This window comes from Arvicanthis niloticus, chromosome 27 (genome assembly GCF_011762505.2).
Source record: "Arvicanthis niloticus isolate mArvNil1 chromosome 27, mArvNil1.pat.X, whole genome shotgun sequence".
Classification (NCBI taxonomy): domain Eukaryota; kingdom Metazoa; phylum Chordata; class Mammalia; order Rodentia; family Muridae; genus Arvicanthis; species Arvicanthis niloticus.
Window position 1 is genome coordinate 28,446,773 of NC_133435.1, and position 13,634 is coordinate 28,460,406.

Genomic DNA, 13,634 nt, shown 5'->3' on the forward strand with positions numbered 1-13,634 from the left:
AAGCAGTGCAGCCGATCCCTGCGCTGTGTGCACAGCTCATGCCTAGAGCGAGTGAGTTTGTTTCCAGCCTCTGAGATGCCATGATCACTGAGTACGGACATTGTCCCCGTGTTATACAGAGGACTATGAAGTCTTAAAGAGGAACTTCCGAAACAAGAGTGAGGAGATGGAGAGCACTACAAACCGACTGAAGATGCAGCTTAAGTCAGCTCAGTCGGAACTGGAGCAAACGAGGAACACGCTCAAGACCATGGAAGGATCTGATGGCCACGGTATGCTCTGCTTCAGCCCCTCTGGTTTTAAACCCATTGCCTATTGTTCAAACACAGTCCTGGATATACTGCTCAGCGCCTCTTCACAGTGCAGGTACTGTGAGAAGTACATACCTAGGTATGGGTGTTGGGGGCACAAATGAGCGTGTCTACTGGTTTAAGGGAGATTGATATGTGCTTTAGTCCCTAATATATCTGAAGACATTTCACTTTTTCTTTCTATGCTATTTCAGTAATTTCCAATAAATCTCACTGTTTCTCCTTATTTTTAAAGCTAGAAATACAAGCCACTGATAATTTTCATCAAACCTCATATTTTTTACATGTACAGTGTCTACATAAACTGTAGCTTGATTCTTAATTGGCAGCTTTTGGCCTCTTCTCTGTGATAACAATGAGATGAGATTTGGCAGTAGGACCTCTAGACTAGTCTTTATCTCATGGAACACTTTACACCTTCTCCTCATGGCTGTACTGATCCATGCAAGTGTTTGTGAGTGAGAGAAACTGCTCCTCTCAGGGCCTTCTGCCCTCTTGGGTATATCTGTATTAGCTAACTATACAAATTTAAGTATAGTTTCTGTATTTTATGATTTCTTTAATATGCGTTTGCATGCAAGTATGTGTGCAGAGGTCAGAGGTTGGCATCAGGCGTCTTCTTCCATTATTCTCCACTTTAGTTTTTGAGGCAATCTTTCTTGTTTGCTGACCTGGAGCTCCTGATTTTGCTTCATTCCTAGCCAGAGAGTACAGGATTGCATGTGGGTGTTCCATGTCAGGCTTTGGTGTGTGTGTGTGTCTGTGTGTGTGTGTGTGTCTATGTGTATGTCTGTGTATGTGTGTGTCTATGTTTGTGTGTGTATGTGTTGATGTGTGTGTCTATGTGTGTGTGTCTATGTGTGTATGTGTCTATGTCTGTGTGTGTCTATGTCTGTGTGTGTCTATGTCTGTGTATGTCTATGTTTGTGTATGTATGTGTTGATGTGTGTGTGTCTGTGTGTGTCTATGTCTCTCTGTGTGTGTGTGTGTGTGTGTGTGTGTGTTGAGGTCAGAGGACAGCTTTCTGGAGCTGGTTGTCTCCTGAGCCATCTTGTTAACTTCTAACTTATAGCGCAACCTGACCCAAAGCAATATTAGTTTCAAACCAGTTTCCTCAACTAACTTGTAATAAAAGATACGGTCTTCTGACTTTACGTTTCTATATAAAGACAAGCTCCCCACATTGCTTCCTTAGCTTACTACACCCTAAGGAGTCTGTGGAGTGTCTCCAGCTAAAACGTTCTCATGAAGGGCTGGAGAGACAGCCTAGTGGATTTGAGCGCCTGTTACTCTTCCAGAGGACCAGGGTTGGATTCCCAGTACTCACATAGGTGGCTCACAACCATCTATAACTCCTGTTCCAGGGGATCTGACTCCTTCTGGCCTTCACAGGCAGCTCAAAACACACATGTGGTATACATACATATATGCAGGCAAAAAAGCTCATCCATATAAAAGAAAATAAATCTTCTAAAAAAATTAAAAATAAAGTAAAACAGTCTCATCTTTTCTCCAAAAACAATCATTTGTATGCTTCTGTGGCATTTTTACTACTGAGACTGTAGTGAGTCCTTGCATAGACAACTTTTGAGAATGAAATGAAATGGCTTGTGACATCCCTGGAATCTTACAAGTCTATTAATAGTAGATGTCTTAAATGATATTTAAAACATGGGTTTCTGAAAAAAAAATCACCTTGGTTAAATATATATGACTATTTATGTGTTTGCTGTATGTGTATAAATTTGTTCAGTGTTATCATTACCAATGAAAACACGAGGCTAACACTAGTCAGTGAAATTAATTCTGATAGCAAAGAAACTACAAAACATCAGCATCTATATTTTATTTAGTTGAGACTGTGGGTGTTTGCTGCAGTTATTATGTAACCCAATACTGTGAACCCTAAAGTCCTTACTTCATTATATTTTAATGGACACTTCCCAGGGACCTTGGTGCATTTCACTTGCTGTCTTGCCATAAATCTCAGTAGGCTCTCAAAGTGTACAGCTTACATCCTTCTCACAGCTATGAAGGTGGCGATGGGCATGCAGAAGCAAATCACAGCCAAGAGAGGCCAGATAGACGCCCTGCAGAGCAAGGTGCAGTTTTTAGAAGAGGCCGTGACAAGTGCCAACAAGGTGAGTCTTTGTCCTGAGAAACCAGCATGGTAGCTCACTCGCTTGCCCACTCACTCATTAAGACAACATAAGGCAGAAGAAGGCACAATGCAGGAAGTATAGTTGAGGAGAAATTTCTGATTGAGAGAATGACGGGAAGTTTCCAAAGGAATATTGCATGAGGAATTTTTAAATTTAATTTAATTTTTAGGGTTTTTTATTTTATGTATATGACCATTTTGCCTGCATATATGTGTGTATGTGTGTATGTATGTGTGTGTGTGTGTGCCACATGCATGCCATAGGTGTACAGAGACAGATGAGTCAGATGCCCTGGCTCTGGAATTGTGAGTGGTTGTGAGCCACCATGCGGATTCTGGGAACCACACCTGAGTCCTCTGCAATAACAAGTGCTCTAAACTGCGGAGTCACCTCCAGGATCCTAAAGAACAGCTAGTGTCAAGTTCAGTAACAGTTAAAGGTCCAATGGTGGCAGGGTTATATTTTGTTTATAAATATAAATACTGTTCTAATGTCTTCCTTAAACTATGTTGTAAAGAATTGTGTACTAAACACTTGAGGGCTTAGATGATCAGTGAGATGTACAGGACACAGAGAAGTAGGAGCCTGAGGACAGGGACACAGCCCTACAGAGGTAGGGTTGTCCAGTGCTGCAGCAGCTAGGGAGCTCAGTGCTATCCTGCTTGCCTGGCAAGTGCAAAGCTCTGGTTTGGTTCCCAGGTAAGAAAATGAAATGTATATGTACATGTGCATGTATGTGTGGTCTTTATTTGAAAAGAAAACTGGATTTTGCTCATGAAATTGTCCATTATTGTGAAGGAATGGAAGACCTAATGTGGCTCATAATGCATCATAAAGTGGGGTAGCTGATACATGCCTTGGGAGAGTATTTGTGTAGGTTTTTTGTGTATTCCTGCACAGCTCTGGCTAGTCACACAGAGTTTCACAGTCATTGACTGAAAAGTGTTCGTAAGCAAACATGAAATTTGTGTAATGTTCAAATGTTCTTTGATACCAGTTTGAAGCAAATTTACATTTTCATATTTATAACAGAACTGACCATGATGAATGTGCAAAAGAAATGGTATAAGTAAAAATAATCAATGTACCCAAATTAATTACTAGCTGATTACCCACAGTGAGCCCTGTGAATCCTTTAGAATGTACATATATTGTATACCCCTTATCTCACATACCTACTGGATTTTCTTTTTCTGCTCTTTCCCGTCTTTCTCTTTTCCTGAACATAATCTTTTCCCTTTCTCCTTATTCCTTCCTTCTGGGAATGTAATGTAGTGCTTCCCCCAGTTGATGGTAATTAGGACTTTGTCAGTTACTGCTTGGTGTCACCCATGCCTGCCTCCACATGAAACAAGTGTTCCTACAGCTCAGAGACACTCTCAGACAAAACAAGAAGATACTTGTGAAACAAACCCATCTTCATTCTAGAGATGTTCCTGCCCAATCCAATCAGAAAAAGGAGGGAAAATACACACACACAGACACACACACAGTGTGTCATGACAGCATTTTCTGATGTGTTTGTAGTGAAGACCCCCATACTCGGGAGACCCTTCCTCAAGTCTCAGGAAATCATGACCACCCAAAGATCACAAGAAACCATACCTGGATGCAATCAGCAGAGGTTTATTAGGGAAAAGAGCTGGCAGCCAGCGGTCTGACCACGTACTCGCGCGGGAATAGGGTCCAACCCCAACATCCAGTCCGTGGAGCATTTTAAAGAGAAAAACCACAAACCCGGGGAGTGGGGCGGGGGTGAGGGGTTGCCAAGGATACATAACATAAGAATAGCGAAACATTCCAGAGAAACCCACCCTGAAAGGTTAATAGCCATAGAAATTATTCAGTATAATCATTTTTCTCAAAAATGTAGTCTTACCAAGTCACTGTCCCCTATACCGTCACTACAAAATATTTCTCACTTCCTCCGGTCACAGCCCCACCTAGACGGCTTGTATTTTTTATGGTCAGGAATGCCTTCCTGCCTTGGGCCTCTTCCACCCGGAATGTGCCCCAGGGAAAGTGAAGGCCTGAAATCTTATTTTCAGTTCCGCGTTCTGGAATCTGCACTTTCCCTTCTCAGGTCTAAGGTGAAAAATCTACACATATTTCATAAAATGGCCTTTATAATTTTTCACTCTACAGTGGCAAACATGTTGATTATGGAAAACAAACAGAAGGAAGCAGACAGATCGTGTGATGCCCATGTCTCTGTCAACAGATGCCACTCTTTGTATTTGTTCCACAGTACTGTTCGAGAGGAGAAAACTAACTTGGAAAACTTTTTAAATATCAAACTCATTATACCAGCTATTTTATTTCCACCACTATCCTGACAGGTGACTTGAAAGCTAGAGCTCTGTCTGTCTCTTTTGTTTCTATGTCATACAACCTGCAGTAGACATTTGTGAAATAAATGCTCAACCATGAAGCAAAATTGAAACTCTTGAGACTATCAAATAAATGCATCTATTTTAACTATGTTATTATTTAAAGTAAATTTCAGTAAAATTTAGTATACCATTATTTAATCCTACTGCACCAATATTCTATTTTTAAAATTTAATTTAATTTTTTTATTTATTCACGTTACATTCCACTCACTATCTCCCTCCAGGTCACCCCTTCCACAGTCCTTCCCCTATCCCCCATCCCCTTCTCTGAGCAGGTGGCCCCCCTGGTATCCCCCAACCCTGGCACTTAAGTCTCTTCAAGGCTAGGCACATCCTCTCCCACTGAGGCCAGACAAAGCAGCCCAGCTAGATAAACATATCCCATGTACAGGCAACAGCTTTCGGGATAGCCCTTGCTCTAGTTGTTTGGGACCCACATAAAGACCAAGCTGCACATTACTACATATGTACAGGGAGTCCAGCCTGTTTATGTAATTTGGTTGTTGGTTCAGACTCTGAGAGCCCCAAGGATCCATGTTCGTTGACTCTGTTGGTCTTTCTGTGTAGTTCCTGTCCCCTTCAGGGCCACAGTCCCTCCTCCTATTATTCCATGAGAGTCCTCAAGCTCCATGCAATGTTTGGCTGTCTCTGTATCTGTCTGAATCAGCTGCTGGGTGGAGCTTCTCAGAGGACAACATGCTATCTGCAAGCATAACAGAGTATCATTAAGAATGTTAGGGATTGGTGCTTGACCATGGGATGGGTCTCAAGTTGGGCCAGATATTGGTTAGCCATTCCCTCAGGCTCTGCTCTGTTTCCCATGTCTGCATTTCCTGTAGACAGGATAAATTTTGAGTTGAAAGTCTTGTAGGTGGGTTGGTGCCTCTTATCACTCCACTGGGGTTCCTGCCTGGCTTCAGGAGGTGGCCTCTTCAAATTCCATATCCCCAGTGTAGTCACAGCTAAGGTCACCCCCATTGATTCTTTGGAGTCTCTCTTATCTCAGGTCTCTCTCTCTTCCTGGAGATGCCCTTCATCTCCTCACCCCAGTCAGTTGCAGATTTCTATTCATATTCATGGCCATCTCTCCTGTCCTTCCCCACACCTGATCCTAAACTCCACATTCCCCTCCCTATTCCCCTTCCAAGTTCCCTCCAACCATCTGCCTTTTATGACTATTTTATTCCCCCTTCTAAGTAAGATTCAGGCTTCTATGCTTTGGCCTTCCTCCTTGTTTAGCTTCTTTGGGTCTGTGGAGTTTAACATGATACCTGTGTTTTAAGGCTAATATCCACTTATAAGTAAGTACATACCATGCATGTTTTGGGGGCTGAGTTACCTCACTCGGGTTGATATTTTCAAGTTCCATCCATTTGCCTGCAAAATTCGTGATGTTTTTGTTTTTAATAGCCAAATGGTAGATATTCCATTTTGTAGACGTATCACATTTTCTTTATTCATTCTTCAGTTGAGAGACATCTACATTGTTTCAAGTTTCTGGGTATTACAAATAAAGCTTCTATGAATATAGTTGAGCAAGTGTCTTTGTGGGATGTTGGAGCATCTTTTAGGTATATGCCCAGGAGTCCAATAGCTGGGTCTTAAAGTAGAACTATTCCCAGTTTTCTGAGAAACCGCCAAATTGATTTCCAAAGTAGTTGTACAAGTTTGCCCTCCTACCATCAATGAAAAAGTGTTCCCCTTGCTCCACATCTTCACCAGCATGTCCCTCCTACCATCAATGAAAAAGTGTTCCCCTTGCTCCACATCTTCACCAGCATGTCCCTCCTACCATCAATGAAAAAGTGTTCCCCTTGCTCCACATCTTCACCAGCATGTGCTGTCTCTTGAGTTTTTGATCTTAGCCATTCTGATAGGTGTAAGATGGAACCTCAGAGTTGTTTTGATTCGCATTTTCCCTGTTGACTAAGGACTTCGAACATTTCTTTAAGTACTTCTTGGCCATTGAAGATTCTTCTGTTTAGTTCTCTACCCCATTTTTAAATTGGTTATTTGGGTTGTTGATGTCTAACTTCTTGAGTCCTTTGTAAATTTTAGATATTAGCCCTCTGTCAGAGGTAGGGTTGGTGACGATCCTTTCCCCATGTGTAGGCTGCCAATTTGTCCTATTGACAGTGTCCTTTGCCTTACAGAAGCTTTGTAGTTTTATGAGATCCCACTTATCAATTGTTAGTCTTAGAGCCTGAGCCATTGGTGTTCAGGAAATTCTCTCCTGTACCAATTTGTTCAAAGGTATTTTCCCTTTTTTCTTCTATTAGATTTAGTGTATATGGTTTTATGTTCAGATCTTTTATCCACTTGGACTTAAGTTTTGTGCATGGTGATAAGTATGGATCTATTTTCACTCTTCTACATGCATGTCCAGCTAGTCAGCACCATTTGTTGAAAGATGCTTTCATGTTTCCATTTTATGGTTTCATCTTCTTTATCAAAAATCAAGTGTCCATAGGTGTGTGGCTTTTGGGTGGGGGGTCTTTGACTTGATTCCATTGAATAATATGTCTGTTTCTATACCAATACCATGGAGCTTTAATCATTATTCCTCTAACCAAACAAGTGAAAGATCTGTATGACAAGAACTTTCAGTCCCTGAAGAAAGAAATTGAAGAAGACTTCAGAAGATAGAAAGATCTCCCATGCTCATGGATAGGTAGGATTAGCATAGTGAAAATGGCCATCTTACCAAAAGTAATCTACAGATTCAATGCAATCCCCATCAAAATTCCAATACAATTCTTATAGACCTTGAAAGAACAATCCTCAACTTCATATGGAAAAACAAAAAAACCCAGGATATCGAAAACAATCCTGAACAGTAAAAGAACTTCAGGATGAAGCACCATCCTTAACCTGAAGCTGGAATACAGAGAATACTGTTTTTTACAATGCATGGCTGCTTCATGCTTTGTAGATGTTACCAAATATCTGAGGACCTAAGAAGCAGTATTAGTAGAGATGAAACTGTATCAGGTCCTTTGACAGAAGTTAGGCTTCAGCATTTACCATGTTTTTATCAACAATTATTCCTGATTCTTTCTCTTCCATAATTGTAGGAGAAACACTTTTTGAAAGAAGAGAAGAGTAAGCTCAGCCAGGAGTTGAGTACCGTAGCAACAGAAAAAAACAAGATGGCTGGGGAGTTAGAAGTGCTACGGTCTCAGGAGCGACGCTTGAAGGAGAAGGTTGCCAACATGGAAGTCGCTCTTGACAAGGTAGTTTATTAGCTGAGGTGATGTGGGAGTTAGCACCTGGACAACAACTGGATAAGATATTCTCAGTGAAGTTCTGTACCACCAACTTGCATCATATCTTAATCTTACAGCACAGAGGCAAGCTGTCACTTACTGAAGAGATGATTTAGAAATCTGCCATTGCATAGTTAGTTGGCCCCTCTGTGTGGGACCCATTGTATCACCAAACTGCCAGGGAAGGACAGGAGAGGCTTGTTTTCAGTCTCGATTTCATGTTTCTCTCAGTACCTCATGTAAGAAAGGTTGCTGTGGAGCTCAGGTAGTAGGAAGAATGGCAGCCACATTTATATGACAGATCAGGAAGCCAAGTGTGAAGCCCGGGTGAAGAAAAGCCTGTCTCTAGGACTGTGGTTCTCAACCTTCCTAATGCTACAACCATTTAACACAGCTCCTCATGTTGTGGTGATCCCCAACCATAAAATTATTTTTGTTGCTACTTCATAACTGTAATTTTGTTACTGTTATGAATAATATAAATATCTGATATTGTTGATGGTCTTAGGTGACCCCTGTGAAAGGGTCATTCATTTAACCCCTAAAGGTTGAGAACTGTTGCTCTATGAGGCTTTTTGTCTGCTGGGCCCCACTTCCTAAAGCTTCCACAGCCTGTGGGAAACAGTTTTGACTCAAGTCATAATAGTGTACTCCCTTTGTGCAAAATAACCATTTTCTGTTGAAGTTAGGGTCTGGTTCTTCCTCTCAGTCCCATGTTCCCAGAAATAAGACTCAGACTCAAAATATATTCATAAATACTTTAGCCATATGGCTAGGTTCTTCTCTGACTAGAATCATAACAAAGTAGCCCATTTATTTTAATCTACATTCTGCTACATGGTTGGTTACCTGTGCTCAGTTACCATGTTTCAGTCTCCTCACATCTTCCTGGGTGGAACTCCCACTTGGCTCTATCCCAGAATTCTTTCTCTTCCCAGATTTCCCACTTTCTATTTCCTGCCTAAGCCATTAGGTCATAGGTTTTTAAATTGACAGTTGATGCATCTATTCAATGGATAATACACAAGATATTCCCCCTACAGTTTTCAAGTCAACACAGTCATAGGAGCAGTAGATATAATATGTCCTTGCTATCCTTACTTACCTGAGTAAACATGCCTCCATGAGCATTGAGCCTACCATCAAAAATTATCTACACTTTAGGTGGAATACCGTCTCTTAAATGTTAATAAAATCATAGTGCTAGTATCTGATGCCTTGTTGTGTCTGGAAAAGTTGGGTAGAAGAAGGCTGAAAGGAGAAGGGCCTAGCACTATTTATCATTGCTACACAGGGATAAATCTGTCTTCATGTTACTTAGAAACCCTGAAAACCTAATGGTATCAAAGCCAATCATTAATTCCTAAGAAGCCAGATCTTTGTGGTTAGATAAAATACTCCATGATCTGACTGTGCCAGCCATGGTTCCTAAAATGTGCTATTCTGAATTCAGTTGTAGTTTTGGATTTTTGAATGTGGTCCCAATCTTGCTATATAGCCCAGGGTGACATTGAACTACTGATCTTTCTGCCTTTGCCTCCTAAGTCCTAGAATTCTAGCCCTGTACCTCTGAGCCCAGATTAAAATTTATGCTTTGATAAAGCTTTTTGGTCATTTCATCCTTAGTTCATTCATTCATACTAATCACTGAGCATGTGCTGAGTGTACACTGCACACGATAGGCCACATGACTGAATGTGACAGATACATGGACCATAGAATACTGAGCTGAAAACTATATTACAGGTTAATAAATTAAAAGTGCATAAAGAATGGGAGATAAACCACTTATGGTTGCTCGATTGTAGGCATCTTTGCAGTTTGCAGAGTGTCAAGATATAATACAGCGCCAGGAACAGGAATCGGTGCGTCTAAAGCTTCAGCACACTTTGGATGTAAAAGTAAGGGTGTTTTCATAATGTATAGTTTAAGCAGAAACAATGTCTGTGCTTGATGTGCTTTGATATTTCTTTACATACATTGTGGGGGGGGAGAGAGAGGGAGGAGGAGGGGGGAGGGAGAGACAGTGAGGGAGGGGGAAGGAAGGGAGATAGGAGGGAGGGAGAGGGAGGGAGGGAGGGAGGGAGGGAGGGAGGGAGAGAGGGAGGGATCATCTTTGTATGTTTTTAAATGATCACTGTAGAGGCAAGAGGTTCATGTTAGGTTCCTTCCTCAGTCACTTCCTTGCAGGATCTCTCACTTAGTCTGGCACTCACTGGTTAGGTCAGGCTGGCCACCCAGCAAGGCCCCAGGATCCCCATGTCTCTGCGGGGGGGGGGGGGGGGAGGTTTACAGATATTTGGCTCATTGTATGAGTACTAGGGTTCAAGACCTTATGTTTGCATACAAGCCCCTTACCATCTGAGCCAACTCCCAGCTCCCTGCATATCTTATATTTAAATGTAGTTTCCGCATCATCTACTGCTAGCATGTAGGAGGTCTGTGGAAGTATTGCTACTCAGGGTGTCTACACTTGTGACTTAAGATGACATCAGAACATCACATTTTAGTCTTACTTGAGAATAAGCAAGTAGAACAAGTGCCTGCCTTGAGAACCTAAGGGGAGAGGTTTACAGGCTCGTGTGCTGAGTGAATCAAAAACCCAAAGCATCAATGTTCAGCTTGTTTGTGGAATAATCTACATGATGAAGCATTTTTTCTTAAAAACAGTGCTTTTATACTGAAATGTGTATATTTTTCAGAAGTATAGTTTATTTGGTTTTTTTTTTGTTTTTTTGTTTTTTTTTTGTTTTTTGTTTTTTGTTTTTTTTGGTTTTTTCGAGACAGGGTTTCTCTGTGTAGCCCTGGCTGTCCTGGAACTCACTCTGTAGACCAGGCTGGCCTCGAACTCAGAAATCCACCTGTCTCTGCCTCCCAAGTGCTGGGATTAAAGGCGTGCGCCACCACCGCCCGGCTGAAGTATAGTTTAAGTTGATTATTATTTTAAAGTTTTAATAATATGTTTGCCTGTGAAATTAAAAAATAATTTTGACTTCACAATTCTTTGTAGCTGTAGGTTGGCATTACTTTGCTCACATCTGCATTATTTGTAGGAACTTCAGGGCCCTGGATACACCTCTAATTCTTCAATGAAACCTCGCCTTCTCCAGCCAGCATCTGTGACTCGGTCTCATTCTAACATACCATCCTCCCAGTCAACGGCCAGCTTCCTGTCTCATGTTAGTAACCAATCATGTAATCCATAAAATGAATGGGAAAAGTCACCTTCAAACGTAATGTTTATAAACAACATTTCAATGACTAGATCTTAGATTTATGCAATTTCTAGGAATCCAGATTAAAAAAAAATATTTTCTTCACTGTTAGTTATTTTCTTGGAAAAGACAAAATGAAATAGTCATTGAGACTAATGATAATAAAATATTAAAGTATATTTTAATTGCATTATATGCAGAACTTTTTATACTTTCAAAAAAGTTCAGGCTTTCTCTGAAGATGCACAAATTGTTTATAATCAGTAGCCAGCTCTAACTCTTAAAAAAGAAAGACTTATTCCATATATCAGTTCTAGTAATTAAACTTTTACTTTTAAAAGTTCTGTTTTTAAAATGGCAACAGGACCATCAGAACCATAGCAAGTACTTTTTAAATAAATGATGGGTGCTAGCCAAATGACTAGTAGTTGAAATGAACCTGTGTACTGCAAAAGAAACTATCATTTAGTCTGCTTTTCCATAATCTCTGTCTAGCAGCTACATTACTTTTATAAAAGAATATAATGTACAGATGTGTGTTGCTTTAATCAGCACTCTATAAAAACCAGCACACTGAAGGAGGACCCGACGAGGGACCTGAAGCAGCTCCTGCAGGAGCTGAGGACCGTGATCAATGAGGAGCCGGCCATGCCCCTGAGCAAGACTGAGGAGGATGGGAGGAATGCGGCTCTTGGAGCATTGTAGGTGACTCTGTAAGACTGCATGCTCCTCCCAGGAGTGTGCCACCATTAAGTTGTCCACATGCTCCTATTGGAAGGTCAAGGATTAAACAACTTTGAAGCAGCATGAAGGTGGAGAGATGAGGCAAAAGCAAAGAGGCCACCCCCCAAGAGCAAAAGAGTTTTCATTCAGTCCAGAGAGTGACCAGCACACGGTGTTAGTCAGTGTTAATTTGGAGTAATTTATGATTCCCAAGAGATTTCACATCTATAAACTTACACACCACCACTTGTGTGAAGGTGGTATTGCTCATAGTTTTTGCTGTCTGTTTTAAGCTCCAGGCCGACTGTGCTACCAGCCCACCCAGGTTCCCTTGGATCTGTGGATGAAACACACACACACACACACACACACACACACAAACTTATTTTTCAACCTGCCTTATTGGCTCAATTGCTGGGTGCTTCTAATCTCCCATGGCGAGCATGACCTTCCCAATACCCTTAGTTCAGCACCCTGAATGTGTCCTCAACTTCAGTTGCTCAGTTACCTTCTCATTCCTCAACAACCCAGAGCTGCCCTCGGCTTTAGTTGCATTGCTAATCTCCTGCCTAGGGAAGTGGCCTATATCTGGTCTGCCAGAGATCTCACATGGCTGGTCACCTTTTGTCTTTCCAAAGCATGGTGAAAAAGCATGACAGTACAAGGGGGGACAGTATGTATTTGTCCCATCGATTTCGATTTGTACAATCGAAAGAAACAAATCCCAAAAGGCTGATTTGTGTGCAACACACAGTGTATTGCAAAGCTAGAACTATGTAGCACTGGGAACTAGGAGCATTCAAGGAATAAGCTAATAGGAAAAGCCCAGGTCTCTGGCTATTCTTGACAGTGGCTTATAAGTTAATAAGTCTCATCCAAAACATTCAGTGAGCTCAGCAGCCCCTCCCTGCCCATGTCTACAGAGATCAGTGAGACTCTTAAGTACCTTTCAAGTACCTTTGCATTGTCATTTAGATAAACCTATATTAATTTAGCATGGTATGCATGTTGGTGTTAATCTTATTTGAGTATCTCTATGTAACTCATCTCCAGTTCCTTAAGATGTTCTGAGAATGTATATTTAATCCGACATTAGCTGAACTTACATAATTACTAGTAATAATGTAAAGCATTAGTAATATATTGGTTATGTATCGTGACACTGTATTACCTCTGGCACATAATGTCAGAGATGTTCTGTTGGCTAGTCCAGCAAAGAGTCCTTTGACTTGCAGAACACTTTCTTTTCTGTGTGTGTGTGGGAACGAGGCAGGGTCACTGTGTAGCCCTGGTTGTGCTGGAATTCACTGTGTAAACCTGGCCTCTGCCTCCTGAGTGCTGGAATTAAAGGGTGTACTACCACAGCTTTTTAAAAAACCAGAGTCTTACCCCAGGCTGGCTTTGAACTCTTGATCCTCCTGCCTCAACATCCAGAGTGTTAGGATTACAAGCATACATGTCCAACCATGCCAAGCTGATGACTTTCATTTTTCTTGTAATACGCCCTCTGTGCGTGGACAGTGATTTGACAGATGAATAAATAGCATAGACTGACTTTCCTCTT

General features: G+C 41.3%; 1 protein-coding gene across 3 annotated transcripts in view; it reads left to right on the top strand.

Annotated features, from left to right (window-relative positions):
• Window positions 1-13,634, top strand: part of Ccdc158 (coiled-coil domain containing 158) — a 59,044-nt gene that overhangs the window by 34,450 nt on the left and 10,960 nt on the right. For all 3 annotated transcript variants that reach the window (XM_076926486.1, XM_076926488.1, XM_076926487.1), the window contains 6 exons: window positions 120-272; window positions 2,340-2,452; window positions 7,941-8,099; window positions 9,941-10,033; window positions 11,186-11,311; window positions 11,900-12,048. In XM_076926486.1, the coding sequence (XP_076782601.1) occupies window positions 120-272; window positions 2,340-2,452; window positions 7,941-8,099; window positions 9,941-10,033; window positions 11,186-11,311; window positions 11,900-12,048 (793 nt within the window). The remainder of the gene's footprint in view (window positions 1-119; window positions 273-2,339; window positions 2,453-7,940; window positions 8,100-9,940; window positions 10,034-11,185; window positions 11,312-11,899; window positions 12,049-13,634) is intronic.